Source organism: Athene noctua, chromosome 5, assembly GCF_965140245.1.
Source record: "Athene noctua chromosome 5, bAthNoc1.hap1.1, whole genome shotgun sequence".
NCBI lineage: Eukaryota > Metazoa > Chordata > Aves > Strigiformes > Strigidae > Athene > Athene noctua.
In genome coordinates this window covers 3,470,969-3,490,723 of record NC_134041.1, presented here as the reverse complement: position 1 = coordinate 3,490,723, position 19,755 = coordinate 3,470,969, and the positions used below count along the sequence as shown (strand labels likewise).

Here is a 19,755-nt window from a genome sequence, read left to right as displayed (position 1 = left end):
GTTGCAAAACTCACAGCTTATTCCATCCCACCAAGGAAGCAAAAATTAAAATGCGAAGGGCAGATTTGTATTAGACCTGCTCTGTTGTGGTGCTCCTGGGAACAGATGACTGCGACCAGTTCCCTCGTGTGCAGAGCAGAGCCCTCTGACAAGGACTTTCTGCCCGTCCCAGTGAGCGGGGGTTTGCGGAGCGGCGGTGCTGGCTGCCAACAAGAGAGGGAAGGCAGCAGCAGCCATGCTCCGAGGATGCTCAGCGAGCAGAGGCCTGCAGGGAAGGTGATTCAGAAGGCAGCAGGGATGCCTCCCTAACAAAGGTAATGGGGATACCTGATAGAGATGTGCTTCTCCATCACACTCAAGAAATGACCGAAGTATTTAATTAGCACACCATTTAATTAGCCATCATTACATACCCTTACCTGAACAGCCTCCCCCTCCAGTTTGCTGCCTTACTGAACACCTGCACCCACGCTGGTACCCAAAGACTAAAGGTTTGCTCTCCTGGGCACTGTACAGAAGCTCAGTAAGGGATCACAGGAGCAACTAGGGCAGAAAAAGGGACAATTATAATCTCCATCTCCCAGATACTGAATGAAGCACAGAAGAAGTCCCACTAGATCACTGCAGATCATTCCTGCGTGCCCGATGGCCACACGCATTCAGAATCTTGCCTGAAGGCCTTGAACCCATCCTTTCCCTACACAAACAGCTGAGCAGAGGGGGTATTTCTAGATCCTGTTCCACAAGTCTGTTGCCTAACTCACACGTGCTGTACTGAGCATCACGAGTGGTCTCCTGGGATGCGCTCCAAGCGACACACTGATCCCACCTATGATTTTGCAGACTCTTCCAGCTAGCCTATGTCAGCACAGCCATGAAAAGCACCACATCCCTCACATTTCCTTCTCCTTCTCTCACCTCTGTCCTCCCAAGATGCTTATTCTCACTGGGAGCCACAAGAGCATTTTAAATGGTTATAAAGTGATGGCTTGGCAGGATGCATCTGGCAGAACAAGGATTTGAATCCAAGTAGCTCGTGGCCTAATCCAAGACCAATTTTCCTTTTATCTAAAACGAGATGCATAATTCCCAAAGTCTCTGTGAGGATCACAGTACAATTTGGGGCTCTGTAAAAATGACAGTGGCAAAGACTGGAAGGTTTTTCCTCCTGCCTCCTGGGTGGGTGTTAAATTCCCTGTAAGGATATGATAAGGGACCTTGAAAAATGAACCTTGCAGAGCTCCTCAACAGAGGGAGGATCCTGACTACTGTTTTTAGTTGGCGGCTAGGCACTTCTTCAAAATCAGGATGATATTACTTGCCAATTTTGAAAGTAGGACAAAGTTCTGTCTTAACTTCAATACCTCCTTAAATATTAAACAATTTATAACGTGCTAAAACTGTAACAGATTGTGCCAAAGCTTCAAATTCTAAATTAATACCAACTTCCCACCCACTGCCTCCTTGGGCAAAATCTTGGAAGGGCAGAAGCAGCAGATTAACATTTCAAAGCTGAGCCCCAGCCTTCTCTTAGCTATTGCTAGGTCTCCAGGGCAAACAGTCACTTCCCTTGTTGAACATTCAGGAATGCAGATGGCCTGTTCTTGCTGTGGCAAAACCCTGTCACCCTTAAAGGGATACTGGTACCTCAGGGAAATGCAACAGGAGTCAAATCTGAAGGACTTGGTGTAAATCTAAGAATACAGGAAATGTAACACACTAAAAAAAAATTAAAATTTGCAGTCAAGTTAAAGAAGGTAACAGTTTGAAGAGAAATAATTGTTAAACAAAGGTATCAGATTTATTTTTAAGTGTGAACTACAGGCCACAGTCACACTAAGAGGTTTTGAAACATAAGCATTAACCACTGACAATACGCAAGTAATTAAAAAACATGTTTTATTTGCATAAATTACACTTTCTTTCACCCAAACACTTAGTCCAAAATTGGTCATCACTGGATCCAAATTCTAAGAATCAGGCAGGTATCTGTCTACTGCCATTACTGCCTTTCAGAAAACCCATACCCCTATTTTCATAAGCCTGATGACAGGTGAGCACTCCTGCATTAAATTTTTTGGCTGCATTTATAATACATGGAAATATTCAAATGAAGCAAGGAGATTCCTAGGCAATCTCTGCTTTTCATCAACCACAGACAGCTACCAACCCTCAACAGGATGACACCTCCCCAACCATAAAGTGCAGTCATTACCTCCACATACATGCTCACTGCTTCTGGAATGCAGTTCCCTATCTCCTGCTTTGCTCTAGCTCTTAGTACTTCTTTTGCACGGTGTTTTGAAAGACGTAATTACAATAGAGAATAGCTGATAGAAGTCTTTCATTTCAAATTGTAAACGTGCCTCAAAAATTTGTTTAAGCATTCTCTGTTAAGACAAACATTGGTTTAGAAACAGTTGGAAGCCTCCATTTTTAAGATCTGAGAATATTCAGTATGAAGTTCTGGATTCCTTTTACAGACAAGCCCAACAATCTGTAATGTGTGTCAAATTCCTGTAATATCACAATGCTTGAAATGGAAAAAGCTTCTAACGAAAGCAAATATTTATAAGTACACTTACCTAAAGAAGGATCCCACATATAACAGCCAGTCACAAAACCAGTGAGATGTTTTATGTACAAATATTGCTAGGTTATTTGCTATTATAACTGATTGCTAATGTAAGAAGCCATTTGGGTATGGGAAGATTAATATTAATCAGAGATTAATTAGTTATCTGGGAATACTAAAGCAATTTCTTACCAAACCCATAAAGACACAAGTTATGCCTCCAAGGATGCGTAAGAAGAAAGACAGTATCTTCTTTCATGACTAAAAATTGCATAATTTCACAAAGAGAGTATTTCAAGAACACAAAGACTTTGATACAGAAAACACAAGTGCTGAGACTGATCTGAAAGAGCTAACCTCTGATAAACTGCGCCAAAACGGAGAGCGCAAAGACTGTGACAAAGAGAACATCAAAGCTCCATTACTGAAGAATGAAAAAGCCAAACAGTTTGACCAGATACTGCAGAAAAATCACAGACTTCCCACTTTTGGCAGAAACACTACATCAGATCAGCAGAGATGGATCCCTCCAGACCCGTAGGGTTCACACAGGCAAACCATGGTGGCTCTGAACTGTGCAAGCTGAACCGTGGTAACCACGGATGTGCATGCTCCTCTGAGTGGAAAATACTTGGCACAGCCACGTCTCAATTATCAGTGGACAATTTATCCAGGGGATGGATTAACCACCAGACACACGAAGACGCCAGAGCTGGCGTCACGTGGAGCTGCCCATGCTATTAGCTCAGGAGCAGCACTAGAGGACGGCTCAAGTGGTTTACGTGCGTGCCCAGGTAAAGAAATTACTGTGTCTGCCACATGCATGGGGAGCAAAGCTTCGCCTAACAAACCACGCAAGTCTGAGCCAGCTTCGGGCACAGACAGACCCAATGTCTCAGCCCTGGGCGTCTGAGCAGCCCTGCCTGGAGATGCCAGCAACGAGCCCCAGCACCCCACTGACCCCTGCCACAGCACAGCCATCACGGAGTAAGGCTCAGCCCATCGACTGAAGCTCTGTGGACCACAGTGGACCTCCAGCCTCGAGTCTCCACGCCTGCTGTTGCGAGCTGGCTCTGCAGAGCCACCCCAGTGCCCCTGCACAGTGACAGCACCGGTGCAAAAAGCTGGGCGCATCCACCCAACCCTGCTGGCCCAGGTAATAGAGACGTGGGTCTCACTCCAGTTAGCACTAAAAAGGCTAACAAGGCACTCGAGCTGCCTGAAGACTGGGAGTGTGTGGCATGGGGTGCTCCGACATAGGCTTCCTCCTTGGGGCACTCTCACAGGCAGTACTGAAGCACACTGCCAGCTCTCCTGAGCCTTTGCAGGCAAGTGGCAAGGAGGCAGCCCGAGAAGGAGAAAGCAGCTGTAATTTAGCATCATGAAACAGCCGTCTTCAGATCCACTGCTGCCTGCCGGGACCATGACAGCATTAGCATGAAAGATTCTGTGAGACCAAGAGGGACTTAGGCTGAAATTTTTTACATTGCAATTTGAATCTAATATTGAGAATTTTTTGCAGCTGAGCGTGTTAGCAGCATTTCCACGAAACGTCAGTTTGTTTACACATTTTATTCCTGAAAAAGACGTGTCACAACTAACTTCAATAAATGAAGAGTAGGATTTAATGGCATTTTTAGATTCTGAGTATTTATTAACAGGCCTGTCATGAACGCTTCATTTAAGGAACTGAATTTACTTGTATAACAGTATACAGGTATAACAACATTTAGTTAAGGTTAGTTATCTCTGCTAACATATAAACTGTTGAAGTTACTGCAGATAAATGAGATTCAGCAACCTTTCAACGGATACCAGCTTGCCAACTTAACCTATAAAATGCTCATAAACTCTGCAACAGGACTCACTACTGATTTTAGAAATAGTATGTAGCACTTTTAATTTACTAAAGCAAGCGCCTGCACCACAGCAGAGTTAACTGTGAGTAATCCCTAATGGGAAGAGGATGTGGATGCCTCTCCCATCCTCTCCTGATGAGGATAGACCATTCAACAAGGCAGGGCAAAACCTCCAGGAAATACATATAATGGGAGTCACTGTTAAGCCTTAATCAGCTTTGAGAGAGCATTAAGACTTGGCTCATTTTCCTTTTAATTTTAGTGATTTTGGTGATAAAATGATTTGGCTCTGAACACTTCAAAATGCCCTTTTCTATGCCACATAGGATACTGTCATGTTTTCCCTCGCAGTGTTTTCCATTCATTTGCACAAATTATCTTTTCATCTTCAAGTGACATTAAAATAAACAATGAAAATATACAAAGGAATCTATATTCTCCTCTTGAATAATTAGACACTATATTTGAATACATAGACCAAAGTCTGGCAATAAATCCAAGACAAAGCTTCAATTAGCCCAGATAATGCCCATAAACCCAGCACTGTTTTACAAAGATATGTAAATGTCAGCACCTTTATTTTACATGAAGAAAATGGAGCTCTGAGAGCAGACGTGGTCAGATCACATCATGTCCAAGAATCCAGACCCCTGTACTCTCAGACTAATTAGCATCTCATAACGGTGTTCCTCCTCATACTAATGTTCAACTGTGCAGTAACATACACCAACAGACAGGAAATATCACCCTTAATCCTTTGGAAACAGCTGTCATTTTTCCATAAAACAACTGATCATACATTCATTCTGCTTATTTGCAAGTTTTGTAAAATGCTGCTCTTCTAATTAAAATTCTAAAAAAAAAAAAAAAAGATAATTTTCTTTTCTCAGAAAAACAAAAATTAATTTTAGACAACAACCAAAAGCATTTCAATGACTTATGTTTTGCATTCAAAAGTGAAGTATTCAGAAATTCAAGATTTTTTTAAGTCTTTATCTGATTTGAAAAATATAATTAAGCAACAAAAGTTGCTGAATGTAGAACAAGACACAGAAACAGCTGGGCTAGAATTGAAGAAAGGTCCGGACACCTAGCAATTATTTTCTGTCCTTTGATAACACCATCTGCCCTCGTAAAAGGACAGCACACACTGGGAAAAGAAGACAGACATTTGCAGATACAAACCAAAACTCTGCTCTTCCTACATAAAGCAGCAGAAAAAACAGCCATTAAACAGGAAACTGAGGCATGCACACCATGACTCTGAGAAAGCTTTGGGTTGCTTCAACAGTAACTCATACTAATCTCTAACAATCCACTTTTATCCAGGTAAAACTGTAGAAATCCGGAGAGAGGAATCAGGCCTCTACCACACTGCAGCATGCAGCGATGAGCAGAAATGTTCAGGGCAAGAGGGTGAGCAGAGTTAACAAGCACCACAGCATAGCATAAGGAGTTGCTCAACAGAAAAAATAAACTTGGAAAGAAAAGAAAGTGGTTAGTCACGCGGGATTATAATAGCCCATAGTAAACAGTCCGGTTCATCAAATAAACAAAGCGAATACTCTATCCTGCAAGATACTGGGGAATTCTTTGAAAGGAAGTGCAAGTTCTCTGCTTTCAGTGCATTCAGTCGGTGAGTTTGGTGGTGAGAAGTCACAGCTCCCACGAGGGAATATTGAACCTCTCGACGCACCGAAGATGAGCGCAGCAGGTGGCTCACAACCCAGAAGGCAAACAACGAGGTGCAAACACACACTTGATTTAGAGAGACTTGCAAAATTAACTTCAAAAATAAAATCTCCTTCATCTAACTCTAAGACCTTACCAGCTCCTATTTCTCAGTAACAAACTGTCAGTGCCTTCTGTTCTGGATTTCAAAAATAAAAGCTCAGTGCTGCAAGGACTGCATCCTGCAAGGAGTCCCAGTTCAGCACATTAGGTTATACAGAAAAAGCCTCTGAAGGCTTTGGACCTGTATCTGTGGTTTCAGGAATGTGCAATTAAAAACAGCTGCTCCAAAAGTGGCAGAAGGGTGGAGGCTGACAATAATAAACTACAAGCTCCTGTACAGTCATTTGAAAGCAGTGTCTTCTCCCCAGCTCTACCAGCTACTAAATTAGAAACAGTTCTGGCAGCGTTTTGTCTGCTGCTCGTGAAGCAAAAGGGAACAGACTTGCTAAAATTCAGCTGACAGGTTTTTGCATTTATCCTAGGTTCAACCACATGCAAGTCTGTTGAGCGTGAAAAGTCCCTGCGCTGGCTTCAGTCAACAAAAGGCTCAACTGAGCACAGTGATGAGGGCCCTTCATTCACAAAAGTGTGCGTTTCTCCCTAAAAATGTCTCCACATGTGATCAGACTCTCAGGCGAATTACCATAAGCAGCTACTGTTGGCAACTGTCAGTGAAGAACCCGTGCTGACCTTATCTGCATCATAACTATCTGTGGAAGCGCTCAACACGATGAGCGAGACGCACTGGATAGATCACAGCTGCGTTATCATTAAAAGTCCTCCAGTTCCACGCTGCACACCCAACAGCACAACTTGCTTGCCACGGTGGAGATGGTCCCATGAAACTCAATCACCCAGCATTATTAAAATACATTTTAGCATAAATTTCCTATTTAAACCCACACTACGTGCCCTACTCTAGGCTTTCAAACCGGTATGGCTACGCAAAACTGCCGTGCAGATTCAGGGCCTTCTGTTTCTTCTCTGTAAAAGTGTAATGACACACAGACTTCTGAACTTTTCCAGAGCAAACAGCTCTTTCAGCATCACAGCAGTAATGCTTCCTCTCTGCATAATGTCTGTTATCAAACCAGGACAGGCAGGCACAGCAGATTCTGATGGATGCCTAAGGGAGAGAAATTAACTCAAAATTCAGTACAAGCGAACTTCTGCCATATTCTGCAGCCCCAGGACATAGACTCATGACTTAACTAAATATACTTTTCCTACAGACTATCTCCTACAAACTATCACTCCATGTTAATGATGCTTCTGAAGAGCATCTCTGCTTAGCACGGAATTTAATATGATAAACTTAGGAGCTTATCACATCAACCATCACACAATGCAGTTTGATAGCAAAAGCTCAGAGCCTGCTTCCAGTTAGCATGACCTCCAGGATTTTTATAGATTCTTGCATATATTTACTAGAAAACACAACAGCAACAGGATAATGAGAAATATCAGAACTGAAGACATGGCTGACAATACTGTGACCAACAAATCTGATCCTGCATTAAGAATCACATGTGAAGATCAACAGGACTGAAGCTTTGAGCATGCACACTTTGATGAGGGCAGAATGGAAAAGCCTTAGAAATAGGAAGAAACAGTGGAAGAGACAATACAGAGTGAAAGGTGGTACAAGGGAAAAAGTTATCAAAAGTATGGCTGGCTGAGGAACAGCTTGAAGAGGTACACAGGAGAGGTTCACTTTAGGAAAGCAGAGGGGAGTAAAAAGGCAATTCAGCCAACTCGTTCCAAGATGAAACCCCATGTGAGACAAGTGAGGCATGGAAGTTTGTGGGATGGACATGCAATGGGTCCTTCAAAAGTACGTGTCTACCCCTCAGCTACCCAGTGACACAGGGAAGTGGATTCAGTGACCCTGAGTGCTCCATCCAGTCCGACACCGCTAATAGCAGGGGTCCCTCCCTATTGCCTAATACTGGATTATGCAAAAGATCATATAGAACTGCCAAGTCAGGGCTTTGCATTATCACTCCACACCCCTACAGAGATTGCTGCGATAAAGCATTAGCCCTGGACACACCGCTCTCATTAACCCCCCCTCCTTCATGCTCACTCACCATTAAGACTGGGCACACAGCTGACAAAGCCAGCCTTCAGCTCTCCTTGTACTCACACAGCTGATGAAGAGGGAATGACAGGAATTCCAGCCCTCTTCAATCCCCAGAGACTCTGGCACAGCCAGATCTCCTGAAAGATGAACTTTCAGCCTGCAGTGAAGTCAATCTTCTAAACTAAGGGTTAACTTAGTCTTGGAGATCCCTCTTGAGATGATACTAGCTCCAGGGACGAATTTGTGCTCTGTATGAGAAAGCCTCAACACATTAAGTTGGACACAGAGCAGTACATGAACTGAGGGAACTCTACAAGACCTTACTCCAAAACACAAGAACTCTTGTAAACTCAGAACACTTGTACAGACTATCAAACTCGGCATGTTTCCAGTACAGCCCGACCTAATTGACCCTCTTTGAAGAAAACAAGATGCTATAATATTTATTTTCAAAGTTGACTGCTGCAAAAGAAAGTGCTATGACCCGAAGTAACAACCCAAATCCAAGGAACACTTCCAAAAATACAGTTCCAGCCTGAAAAAGTTTGCTGAACTCTTGAAATTTTTACCACCATGCTGAATACATTTTGAAGGTTACTGGTAGGCCATGCAAGATAATCTGACTTCAGAAAGGGTGATTCTGACAACGTGGCTTACATTTCAGCTGCTCTTGAAAGTGGACTGTAAACTTGCAAGTAAATATACATTCCTGAGGAATAACCACATTCAACTTTCAAAATAACATTTAAAATACCTCTGAAGAGTAGACGAGCTGCTGTGGTCGCACTCTCAAGAGTGACAAGAAACACAAGAAAACAACTACCTGAAGCACATGAGCTTGCAAAGAGCTCTTCCTAGAGAGAACCACACATGCATGTGGAATTTAATGCCCAGTCCAGGCTGTTCTGGGATAAAACAACTAATATCTGGTCAAGAGAGCCCCTTGTCCTACAAAGATTCTGTGGAAACACAAATTCCCAGCTACACCAACTGATCTGCAAGATAGAGACCTCCAAAATTAACAGGTTTTGCATGGAATTACTTTCCTCAGTGTTATCGAGGTTGTGTAGGTCAACAAATTGTCAGCACTTCAATTTCTTTCAAAATGACAACCAAAAGAACTATGCACACCTTCTTCAGTCTTCCATGTTCCAGGCATTACTTACAGTTGTATGATGAGAGACGCTGCCTCCAATGTTGAGGTTTTTGAGAAGCTGGGGAGACCCTCCATACTGCCCTGAGATCTGCTTCCTGACTTCAGCAGCTACAGTTCTGAAATGAGACAGGGACAACATTATCTCTGTAGAAGAATTACCACGAAGATGATATATCAAATACACTTTACACTGCTGTTGGAACGCAACCAAATATTTATTGTGCTCGTTGGAATACGGGTGTCACCGGCCAGTGAGAATGGAGCTCGTGTACTAAATTCCCAGAGAGTCACAAAATTCTCGCAAGGCTGCATATATGTTCTTAACAGCAATTACTTTTTTTTTTTTTCCTTTTGTGAACTGCTCTTTTGTGCACATCTGTGGCAATAAAATGCACGTGACACCGAGCACAAATAAACTTCTTCCCAGCAGGCTCTTTCCAGTTCCTACCAAGGGAAGCTCTCCTCCAGCGCTCTCCACACCCCTGGCAGTTCCAACCCTGGTCACACATCTGCTCCTGTGCTCTGCTCTCTCATTTTCATCCCTTGCCTATTTTTGGTTTTTGCAGTCACAGAGATGAAGACCTGTGGCCACTTTCCACCAATATCCATCCCCTTCAACACAGCTCTGGGGCAGAAAAGCAGTTCCAGGTAGGGTGGGTTGAAACATCTAGGGAAAAACGTACGGAAAACAATCAACCAGGCCAGATCAAAAACCTGCTTCCCCTTTCACGCAGGAAAGGCAGCAGCAGGACTATGGTGACTAGAAGAGGGGAGATGCAACGTGCCAGCTGGCAGGACACAGTGACTTACGGTCTCTACCAGAGAGAAATCCCACCACTGGGCAACTTTTCTCACCAGGAAGGAAAACCACAGATCTATCCTTCCATGCCTGGAGTGTAAAATCCACCCTGTGCCTCTCTGGGGTTTTCTGTTTTCTGTGGGTAAACCACATTGCCACTGGTAAGACTGAAAACACAATAGTTAGGTAAACCCCCCAAGGGAACATCTTGGCAAAGGAAGAGCGTATCAGAGAGGGAAATGCTGACAGTCAAAGACTGTCTTAGCAAAGAGCCATGGGTCAAGCCCTAACACAATCATCACAGTGCTCCATCTCGTAACCTGGCAGCCAGCTGCAGCTCACCTCAGCACTAGAACTGGGATAGCCCACTTTTTGAGTATGGTGGAAAGGGTTCCGTTTTAAAAGCAAACCAAAAGCAGATTCTTTCCAGGAAAAAACATTTTACTGACAACCTGCTGACTACCCCTGGTCTACAGGACCTCAGCAACATGAGAGTGCTCTTCTCCCAGGGTCAGTGACCAAGTTAGGGCAAACCCACTCTCAACTGTTGTGCGCCACATCGCAGCACTGCAGTCTGTCTCCCAGAACAAAGTCCCAGCTCCAGAGAGACACTGGTCAGTGCATAAGACAGAGGAATAGGCTGCCAGGACACGGATGATTTTTTTCTTTCTGCTGTATCAGCGATCTTAGAGGGGACAGTCATGGCTAACAGACTCGCTCCTGATCTCCCTGAGGGGAATGTGCTGTGTATCAGCATGGTGCACGAGCTGCTAAAATCCCGCCAAGGAAAGATGGTTAAACCTCCCCTGAGAAAAAACCTTGACATCAGGGTCGGCTCCTAGCTTGGGGACTGCTGTTGCAGTCAACCCTGATGGGCAGGAATGGGAGCAGGTGGAGGCAATTGATGTCAATGGAAGAGAAGGGAACTCTAAAAGGGAACTAGCTGGGACAACCGAGCCTACCATGGAGAGCAGATGTTTCCTCAGGCCAGAGGATGGGAGTAAGATTAGCTAGAGGAAGCATTATTTTGTCTTTTAAAAAAGTGGACTGCAGAAGGGGGAAAAAAAAAAAAGCTTTATGTATTCTGGCTGCAAGAAGTCATTTGCTTCATGTTTGCCTTTATCCACAGGAGACTATGTTTTCACTTCTGGAGGGTGGCTTCTGAAAGCACACCAAACAGCTCCTGCTGGGGACGGACAACATTCAGGCTGTCTGATCGCCCTCGGAAAAACCATCTTCCCTGCTCCCACCATGTGCACGTACACACTCACAGACACGCACACATGAGCACAAACCATGCATGCTGCTAGCGTTGATAGGAAAATTTGGAATGTATTAAAATGGCTGCTTGGCATGGAAAACACTACGCATCTGTGGCTGATGAGATTTAAAAGCTTGCCCGCAGGTTGTAGACAAGCTCTGCTTTAAACCCCATTTCTTACTCAGTGCGTGTTTTGCACAATTCCTGACGATACACAGAAGAGAGCCCTTCGCTGCGTGGCTGGCAGGAAAAATCAGAACCCACATTTTGCCATGCAGCACAACGCAGGAAGAACTAAAATTCTTTCCCCGTTTTCAACAGACATACATTGTTTCCAGATGGAAAGTAGAGCCAGAGGAGGAAACCTGTTCTCAGCTGTGAAACCACAGCCGATGCCTAGCCGCGTTACTCAGCATGGCTGATCCTGCGTGAGGTGGTTCCTTATGAACCTGAGACACACTCTGGGATAGATTCCTGAGGGGTTCTCAGTCCTTTCTTCTTCTGCGCGTTGGCCTCAGCTGGGCGGCTCTGGGCGGCTGGGGGCTGTGCTGTATTTGGAGCACAGCCTGTCAATACACCCTTAACTCCAGCTACAACTGAGCTTTATCCCAACTTGAAGCAGAAGCAAGCTCAGTTGCAATAACAGCGTTGTTTAGGGGCACTAAGAGTTTGCAGGGATGCTATTATACTGCCTGACATCACTCCCGCTGAAAAGGTCAGATGATACAATAGGGGAAGAAACATGATAAAACAAAAGGGTGGCACTGATCTGCACAGCTTCTGACCACGTGCTGTACATCGATGGCTGCTCCAGGTTGCTGCCCCATTAATAACCTCATGGGATAGTAAAGATCCCCCTGAAGGACAATCACAGAAAGTCAGAACTGAACAACCTCCAATCGGTTTGACCAAGACACTATCATTACTTTCAAGTCTTAAGTGGTCCTAACTCTCCGGGTTTCACAATTACCAATCGAACCTCTCCCAGCATGAAGTAACTGGCTACTGCCTAAATCTCGAAATTCCTGAGTCTGCATGACTTACTACTACTTATTCCAAGCCTGCAGTCCAACCCACAGCTCTTGTTGGCTACTTTTCTGTACCTCTGCATTCACAAATGTATTGAACACTGTTTCCCCTGCTGGAAAGCATCATGCTTCTGACGTTTAGAAACCATCTTCTAATGTAATGTGATCAACCAGTGTATTTATGGGTAATCTATACCCATTTGGTTTTGTGCCAACATCATCAGTTAGTTCAGTAGTCCTCCTCTCCTTCCTACTTGTAAGGTATTCACAAAAACTAGTCCTAATCCCTCCCAGCCTTCCTTCTACAAGGCTAAGCAAGGTCAGATCCTGCAACAGGCTCCCTGCTCCCTTGATCACCCTGTTGGCTCTTCTCCACATTTGTTCCAGTTGGCAATCTCTCCTTTAAACACCCTGTTTCATCCTGATCACTTGCTCCAGATAAGGCCTGACCAGGGCTTTATGAACCAAATTAGTATTTTCCTTTTGAGAAAACACCTCAGTTGACTACTTTTAGGACTGCTTCTACACTGCTTCATCAAGGTTCACAGTTTCCCCAAAACTGATAATACACTTCCCCTCTCCTCCTCCGTTTTCAAAAGGTGTTTGTTCATGACAAACATCATCTATTCATGACCAGTAAGTTCATGTTGTATTATAATCCTGAACACTACTTCTAACTAGAAGCTATGCTTCCTGCCCAACTTAGGTTAAAAAGTGTTTTACACCAAACCCAATCATAAAAGAGAAATAAATCTCAAAATAGTCTCCAAATGAAAAAAAAAAAAAATATCCATTTGGCAGAACAGAAGAGCCATTAAAGCTCTTGATAAATAAAAGGACAAATGAAAAACTGCCTCTTTAATAACTATCTCATATTCAACATGTAACCTGGGATCCTTAGACAAACATTCCAGTTAATTACAGCCCACAGCCTCATGAATGTCCATGTTTAAAGTATTCTCTCCCAGTCACTTCCTTTCTGACCTTCTCCACTGGTTAATTACTGTGTGTGCATGTGGTTCACACAGAAAAAAAAAAAAAAAAAAAGACAAAGGAGAGGGAAAAAATTCCCCTTGGAACTAGCTTCTAAAGCAAAACAAGACTAGTCATTCTCAAAGTACTCTGAGCTACAAATAAAATTAAATCATTTGTTTGCACTTCCATGTTTCTTCACTACACGCAAAAATCATTTCTGTTTCTATGCAGCCTACATAGTCAAAACCAGAAATTGTTCTTTTTTTTTTTTAGTGTAAGTAGCATACTGGAATTACAAGTTTTTCTAGCCTTCCCAAGAAAAGGCTCACCGAGACCTGTCCAGTTATGCCAAGAAGGGTTAAGAATTCCCTTTTCACAGAAACAGTGGGTCAGGATACAGTCATCTAGATCATCTGCTGCAGTGATTTGAGGAAGTCTCTCTTTTCCATAGCCCTTCCCATCTTGAAAGAGCAATGCAAATTGTTTGTTTCTCCCCATCCCGCTAATTACAAAACAGTTACTCCTGCCTGTCCTTCATCTTGCATGTCATGTGCAATGACTCTACACTGAGTGAGCCTTTGCCTCTTGAGAAAGACAGCCTGGTACAGTGAGGCCCCTGCACCACTCCATAGTGGCTTGTTCTCTCTCAGCAGCAGAGAAAACTGTATTTACATAGTTTACTTTTTAAAGTGAAAGCATCCCTCTTTGTTCAGCCAGGTCACTTGCGTACAACTCTGCTTGTGGCTGGAGGCATCCATCCTACTGTACCACTACACTTGAGTCTGAATTCCCAAAGCCAGGTCTGAATCCCCAAAGGCGGGTTTGAATGCCCCAAACCAGGTCTGAATCCCCAAAACCGGGTGCATCCATCCTGCTGCTGGGGTTGAGATGACCCATGTGTCTGTCCCCAGGCGCTCGCCTGGGCTCTCCCACCTGCGGGCCTGCTCCATCCAGGCTGGAACCACGCTGTGAGTCACCAGGTACGTGACACAGAACCTGCCCCAGGGAGAGCTCTGGCCTTGAGCTGCCCTGCCCTGGATGCAGCCTTCCTCCTAAACACGAGGTGCTGTTTCCCTCAGAGTGAGCTCCTTCCCCTTTGAGTGACGTTTGATTTACAATCCAAAGCTGAGGAAATACCCAGCCTGATCCTGATGGCTGCGAGGTAACACAGAAGTAACACAACACGTTCCCTTTTTCCTTACCGTTAATTAAAACAGAAAACACCATAAAGCACTGCTCTTCGGGTAATATTTGATTATTAAGGCTGAAAGTATCACCCCTAGGCAGCAGCGAAGGGAATGAGCTCCCAAGATACCTCACTGTGAAAATCACCACAGGACTGGATTCTTCAGGAGAGATCAAAGTCACAGCTCGCATTAAAAAACCCCAACCAAACAAGGAAGCCTTGTACAAAGAAGCAGCTTTGTAGCGGAGCCCTGGAAATGAACTGTTCTCCTGCCTTCTCGCTTGCTTTAAGCGGTCAGAGATTTTCTCCGGCTTCCCAGAGCACTGCCAACTCCTCCACAAGACATCCACCACGGCAGAACCGGGGCAGACAACGTGACTTTTGGAGAATGGGCAAAAGCTGCTCTAAAGTTTCTGTTAAAAGTCCTTCCAATTATCCGTGATAGCTTTTTGACAACGCAAATGGCATCTGGATGTGGGAAGAGAATAAACCGCGATGAATATCCCGCTGCGACCACTACATTTCTGGCCCGATTCGGTGCTCGTGGAAGCCAGTGACAGCTCTGCCATCCGTTTCAGTGGGTGCAAGCTTCACACCATCCCTGTTTACCCTGAGGCAGGGCAAAGGCGGCTGTCAGTCTCCCTGGCACACCATTCAGGCAGTGTAAAAGGGCTCTAAATGAACACAAATGTAAATTTAGTCTTCCCAAGTCACCTTTTACGGTACTCCATCAGTGTAAAGGGAGCTTCAGAAGTAAGATAGTAGCTCTGAATGTAGTGAACAGAAGTGTTTTCCCCTCAGTTTAAAACATAAAGACAACAAGCTGTGAAATCTGCCCATATACAATGTCAGAGCCAAGGATGATGGGGAATTTCCAAATCACCAAATGTCTGCGAGCAGGGTCACCCCCTTTCAGCCAGGGCTCTGCTGAAGAACCCCCAGCCCAAGACCGCAGTGCCTCATGGCACCATGAGGTTCCCGTTCACACAGAAGCACCTCAGTAGGGGCTGAACCCATGAGGGTGAAAACAATTTTCTCTAGACTTCATGGAAATCTGGGGACAGGAAAATTGAAAATTCTCAGCAAGATAAATCAGTGGTAAAAATCACACTCTGGGCTTTGCGTGAGGCTGAAATGCATAACAAAATGGAGCGTTAGGCAGGTATATTATTCCAAGTCAGAAGGATCCTCTTTAACTGTGGGAGCAGTAAAGGAAGAGCAAAACTCTTCCCAAGGAAATACACTTTCAAAATGGTAATGGTCTGACCAAAGAAGCAGTTCTGGATTCCCTAGATAACCTGATCTCAGCATGGTCCGAGAGCAATGACACGGCACCGAGACAGGGGCTCACATGAGAGGCTACGTGAGTTTGCCTGAACTATATACGTTGCATGATGTTTAAAGGGTGGTATTTTTTTTTTCTTTTTCTGTAATTAAACTCTAATAAACCTAAACACCTTTTCCTCTGCCTGCCCCTGGAAAGGCTGGATTGCTGGGATACAACATGTTGAGATTACTGGGACATTCAGGAACTCAGAACTGACCTTTTTGGTGGTGGGGCTTCTACGTCCCATTTCTTGGGCCCCATACCCAGAAAATGTACTAGAATAATGCAACAAAGAATCTGGTGAAAGGGTGAGTGCTCAGTGGGGCCAGACATGGCTCTCGGCTTGGCTGATACTGAACAGCCAACCCTGCTGAGAGTGAACAGGCAGCTTAGCTGGTTCCTCAAGAATAACATATTGACTCTTGGTTTCTTATTGAGACATCTTAATGAGTGAATTTTATCTCTACTGGTGTGGATCCAGCCTTCCACTAGCTCTCCTCTAGTCCCCCAAACACCACATGAACTGGACAGGGGTACTAAGTAGAAGTACATCTGTTCTTACACTGAGATGAAAACAATAGTGTATATGCAGCTACAGAAGTATTATGACAAAAAAAGTATTACTGATATATTTCAAATTAAAAATTAACAATTGCAGACAAGATTTGAGGTATTATTAACCCGTTACAGTGAGTTTAACTCAGGCGTTTCTTCTGATGGAGTTAAGAGTAATTACTAAGTACATGTGATGGCCAAAGTTCAGGCTAAAAATCTGTTCTAGTTTAAAGCCTTCCAACAAAAATGCAGTAAGACCTAGTCAGAAAGATACCTTGTAACAGACAGCCTGACAAAGATATTTTGAAACTGCTGCAGCAGTCACAGATAGCTGCTACCCCAAATATTTAAAGATTCATGTAGGAATGAACAGGCACCAAGTGGCACTGGAGTCCTGTATAGACAGACCCTTGAGGTGCACCGCACCGGTTGAAGAGAGCACAGGCAGTAAATGAGGGCTGTGAAGACCACATCTATGGTCTTTCAAAGAAACAGAACAGTTGAGATCATGTTTCTTTTTCTACCACTACTGTAATAACCAGCTTAGAAGCGTGCATCTGCTTGGCAGGTAGGTCTTGAAGCAATTTACCTTTGTGGATCTGAATTACATCCCATCTGAATGCCACCCTATCAGGCAAACCAAGAGCAGCATGGCTATTTCCTGTGAATAAGACAAATGCTATGTCTACCTCGATGAGTAAGCCAAACCGGAGGGCAGAGTGTGAAAATGCAATGGATCTATTCTTCTTTAAACAATGGAACTGGGGAGGGCTTCCAGCAGCCACCAACACAGCTCTTGGGACTTCCGTATACTGCTTGCTTGAATCTCTCATCCTCTGAAATAGTAACATTCACAGCAGCATATTCTGTGTCAGCACAAGAAGGACTACAGCTCAGTCTGGGCACCTCTGGGTACAACATCTCTTCTGCCCGCAAGTTTTTGCCTTCACATGCACTGGATGTGCAGCCCATGAACTTGAGATTTCTCAGAAAACAATGCTACAATATGGGAAAACCCAAAGAGAAACACAGCAGTCTTCTAAACACAAAAGAAACGAGTTGGAGATGCAACAGCCCTGCTCCAGGAGGATCTCACCTCGTTGCAGACCACCTGGTCCTTCTCCAGGCGCAGGCTGCATGAACAGTAACCTTCACAAATGAATGTGACGTGTCAAAAAGACCACCTCTGCCTGCACACACACTGCTACCATTTGGCTGGTCTGAAAACACCCTGAGTGAATTAGATCAAAAGGTACACAAAGGTGGCACATCTGTGCTACTGCCTGATGGACTCGCACCAAGCTAGTGCCTGGTGCTGGCAGAAACACTGCAAGCACCCACAGTGGTCACCCCAGGGCCATTTTATTTAACTTCCTGCCCGGGCTACAGAACTCTTACGCTCTCACTTCTAGCACTCGGGTCTCTCATGTGACTGCTTCTATGTCTACAATCAAGAACCAGGAAAAATGGTCTGGCAGCAAATCCACCCTCTCTCCATTCTTGAGACCTTGGTCTGTCATATTAACCCCTGGCTGGCACACATCAAAGTTTGCAGAGAACCATGAGAGGAGCAATGCTTTCAGCCCTGTCTTCAGATCCTGAGTGGGGTGTATTGATGCCACTCCTCTACCTCCCACCTAGCCTTTTCCTTTTGACCTCCCTTTTCTTTATCCATGACCCTTCTCCATCACAGCTTCTCTAACTGCAACGACTTGTACCTACAGTTTTCTCATTCAATGGCATGAAAATGATAGTCCTTCCGCTACTGTCCACAGACTCCTGAACTGCACCAGCGAAGCTGATGGTTCCCGCTCTCACTCTGCTGCTAGTCAGGGCTAGGAGAGGCACCACGCTCACCAAAGCTTATCTGGACTGACCTGCAAAGAGAAAAACCGCGGTTCCCACCTGGAACCACACACCTAACTCGGAATACAGACCTGCAGAAACCTGGTATGAGGAGGTAATTTCCTATAAATATTCCTCTTTTAAAAAAAGAAAACAAACTTTGTAAAATACAAGAATATTTAACACCAAATGGCTTTGCACCTCCAAGGAGCTGCGCTAACATTAACCAGCAGCTGATCGCACAGGGAAGGAAGGGAAGTATTTTCTCCATTTCGCAGGCAGCAAGGAAGCCGGCGGGCGGGCTGGCTGCTCCCAGGTACGGGGTGCAGGGCCCGGGCAGGGCTCCGGCCGCCCGGCCCCGGCGCTGCCCGCCGCAGGCAGCGGGGGGAAGGCGGGCCGGGGGCCGCCGCGGGCAGCCCGGGCCGGGGCAGGCTCCGGCACACCGCACCGCCAGGAAAACCCTGGCCGCGCTGCCGGGAGCGCCGGGCCGCCCATTGTGCGGCGAGAGGGGACTGCACAATGCGCCCGGCCGGCCTTTGTTCACGGGGAGCTGAATTAAACAGCGCTTTCTCTCCTTTTTTACCTCTCCCACCCCGCGACCCCTTTCCGCAGGGAAGCGGCACCGCTGAGGCGGACCCCCCCCACACCGCCGCATCCCCCCCCCGCCTTTGTTACCGACGGGGGGAACCGCAGCCCCGCGGCGCCGGCCTGGGCGGACCCTGCCCGGGGCTGCTCACGGCAGGCCCAGCGCGGCGGCCCGGCCCCGCTGCGGCCCGGCCCGGCCCGGCTCAGCCACGGCCTGGGCGCCCTGTCAGCGGCCCGAAGGCCGGGAGGGCGGCGGGAACCCGCGGGCCGCGCCGGGCCCGTTCGCCCCTGAGGGGCGCGGCGGCGGCGGAGCAGCCCCGCACACACACACATACACTACGCGCCGGCCGGGCCCGGCAGCTCAGCCCAGCCCAGCCCTCCCCACAGCGGGGCCGGCACCGGGCCGCCCCGCGGTGCGCTCCGCGGCCGCGCTACCTGCTGATCTTCTGGGCGAAGGCGCGGCGCTCGGCCATGGCCGCGCTGCGGGGGCTCCGCGCGGCCGCTCCTCAGCGCTGGCGGAGCCGGGCACGGGCGCCGTAATGCTCCGCGGAGGCGCGCACCCGCGCGGCGCAGCCGGCCCAGCTCCCGCCCGCCTCCTCCCCTTTCCCGCGGAGGGGGCCGCTCCTCGCAGACATACGGCGGGGCGGGCCGGCCCCGGCCCCGCTCCCCGTTCCCGCTCCCGGCCCCGCTCCCGGCCCATCGCCGCGGCCCCCCCGCTCGGTGTCGAGCGCGACCGGCGGAGCTCGGCTGGAACCTGTGGGCAGCGGTGGCCTCGGCCCAGAGTACG

At 46.4% G+C, this 19,755-nt stretch overlaps 1 protein-coding gene across 10 annotated transcripts in view; it reads right to left on the bottom strand.

The window, feature by feature from the left end:
• DOCK7 (dedicator of cytokinesis 7) overlaps positions 1–19,499 on the bottom strand; it is a 106,510-nt gene extending 87,011 nt beyond the window's left edge. For all 10 annotated transcript variants that reach the window (XM_074906061.1, XM_074906060.1, XM_074906063.1 and 7 more), the window contains exons 1-2: positions 19,404–19,499; positions 9,418–9,523 (exon numbers count right to left, since the gene is read on the bottom strand). In XM_074906061.1, the coding sequence (XP_074762162.1) occupies positions 9,418–9,523; positions 19,404–19,441 (144 nt within the window). In that variant the 5' untranslated portion in view covers positions 19,442–19,499. The remainder of the gene's footprint in view (positions 1–9,417; positions 9,524–19,403) is intronic.
• Positions 19,500–19,755: the final 256 nt, after the last annotated feature.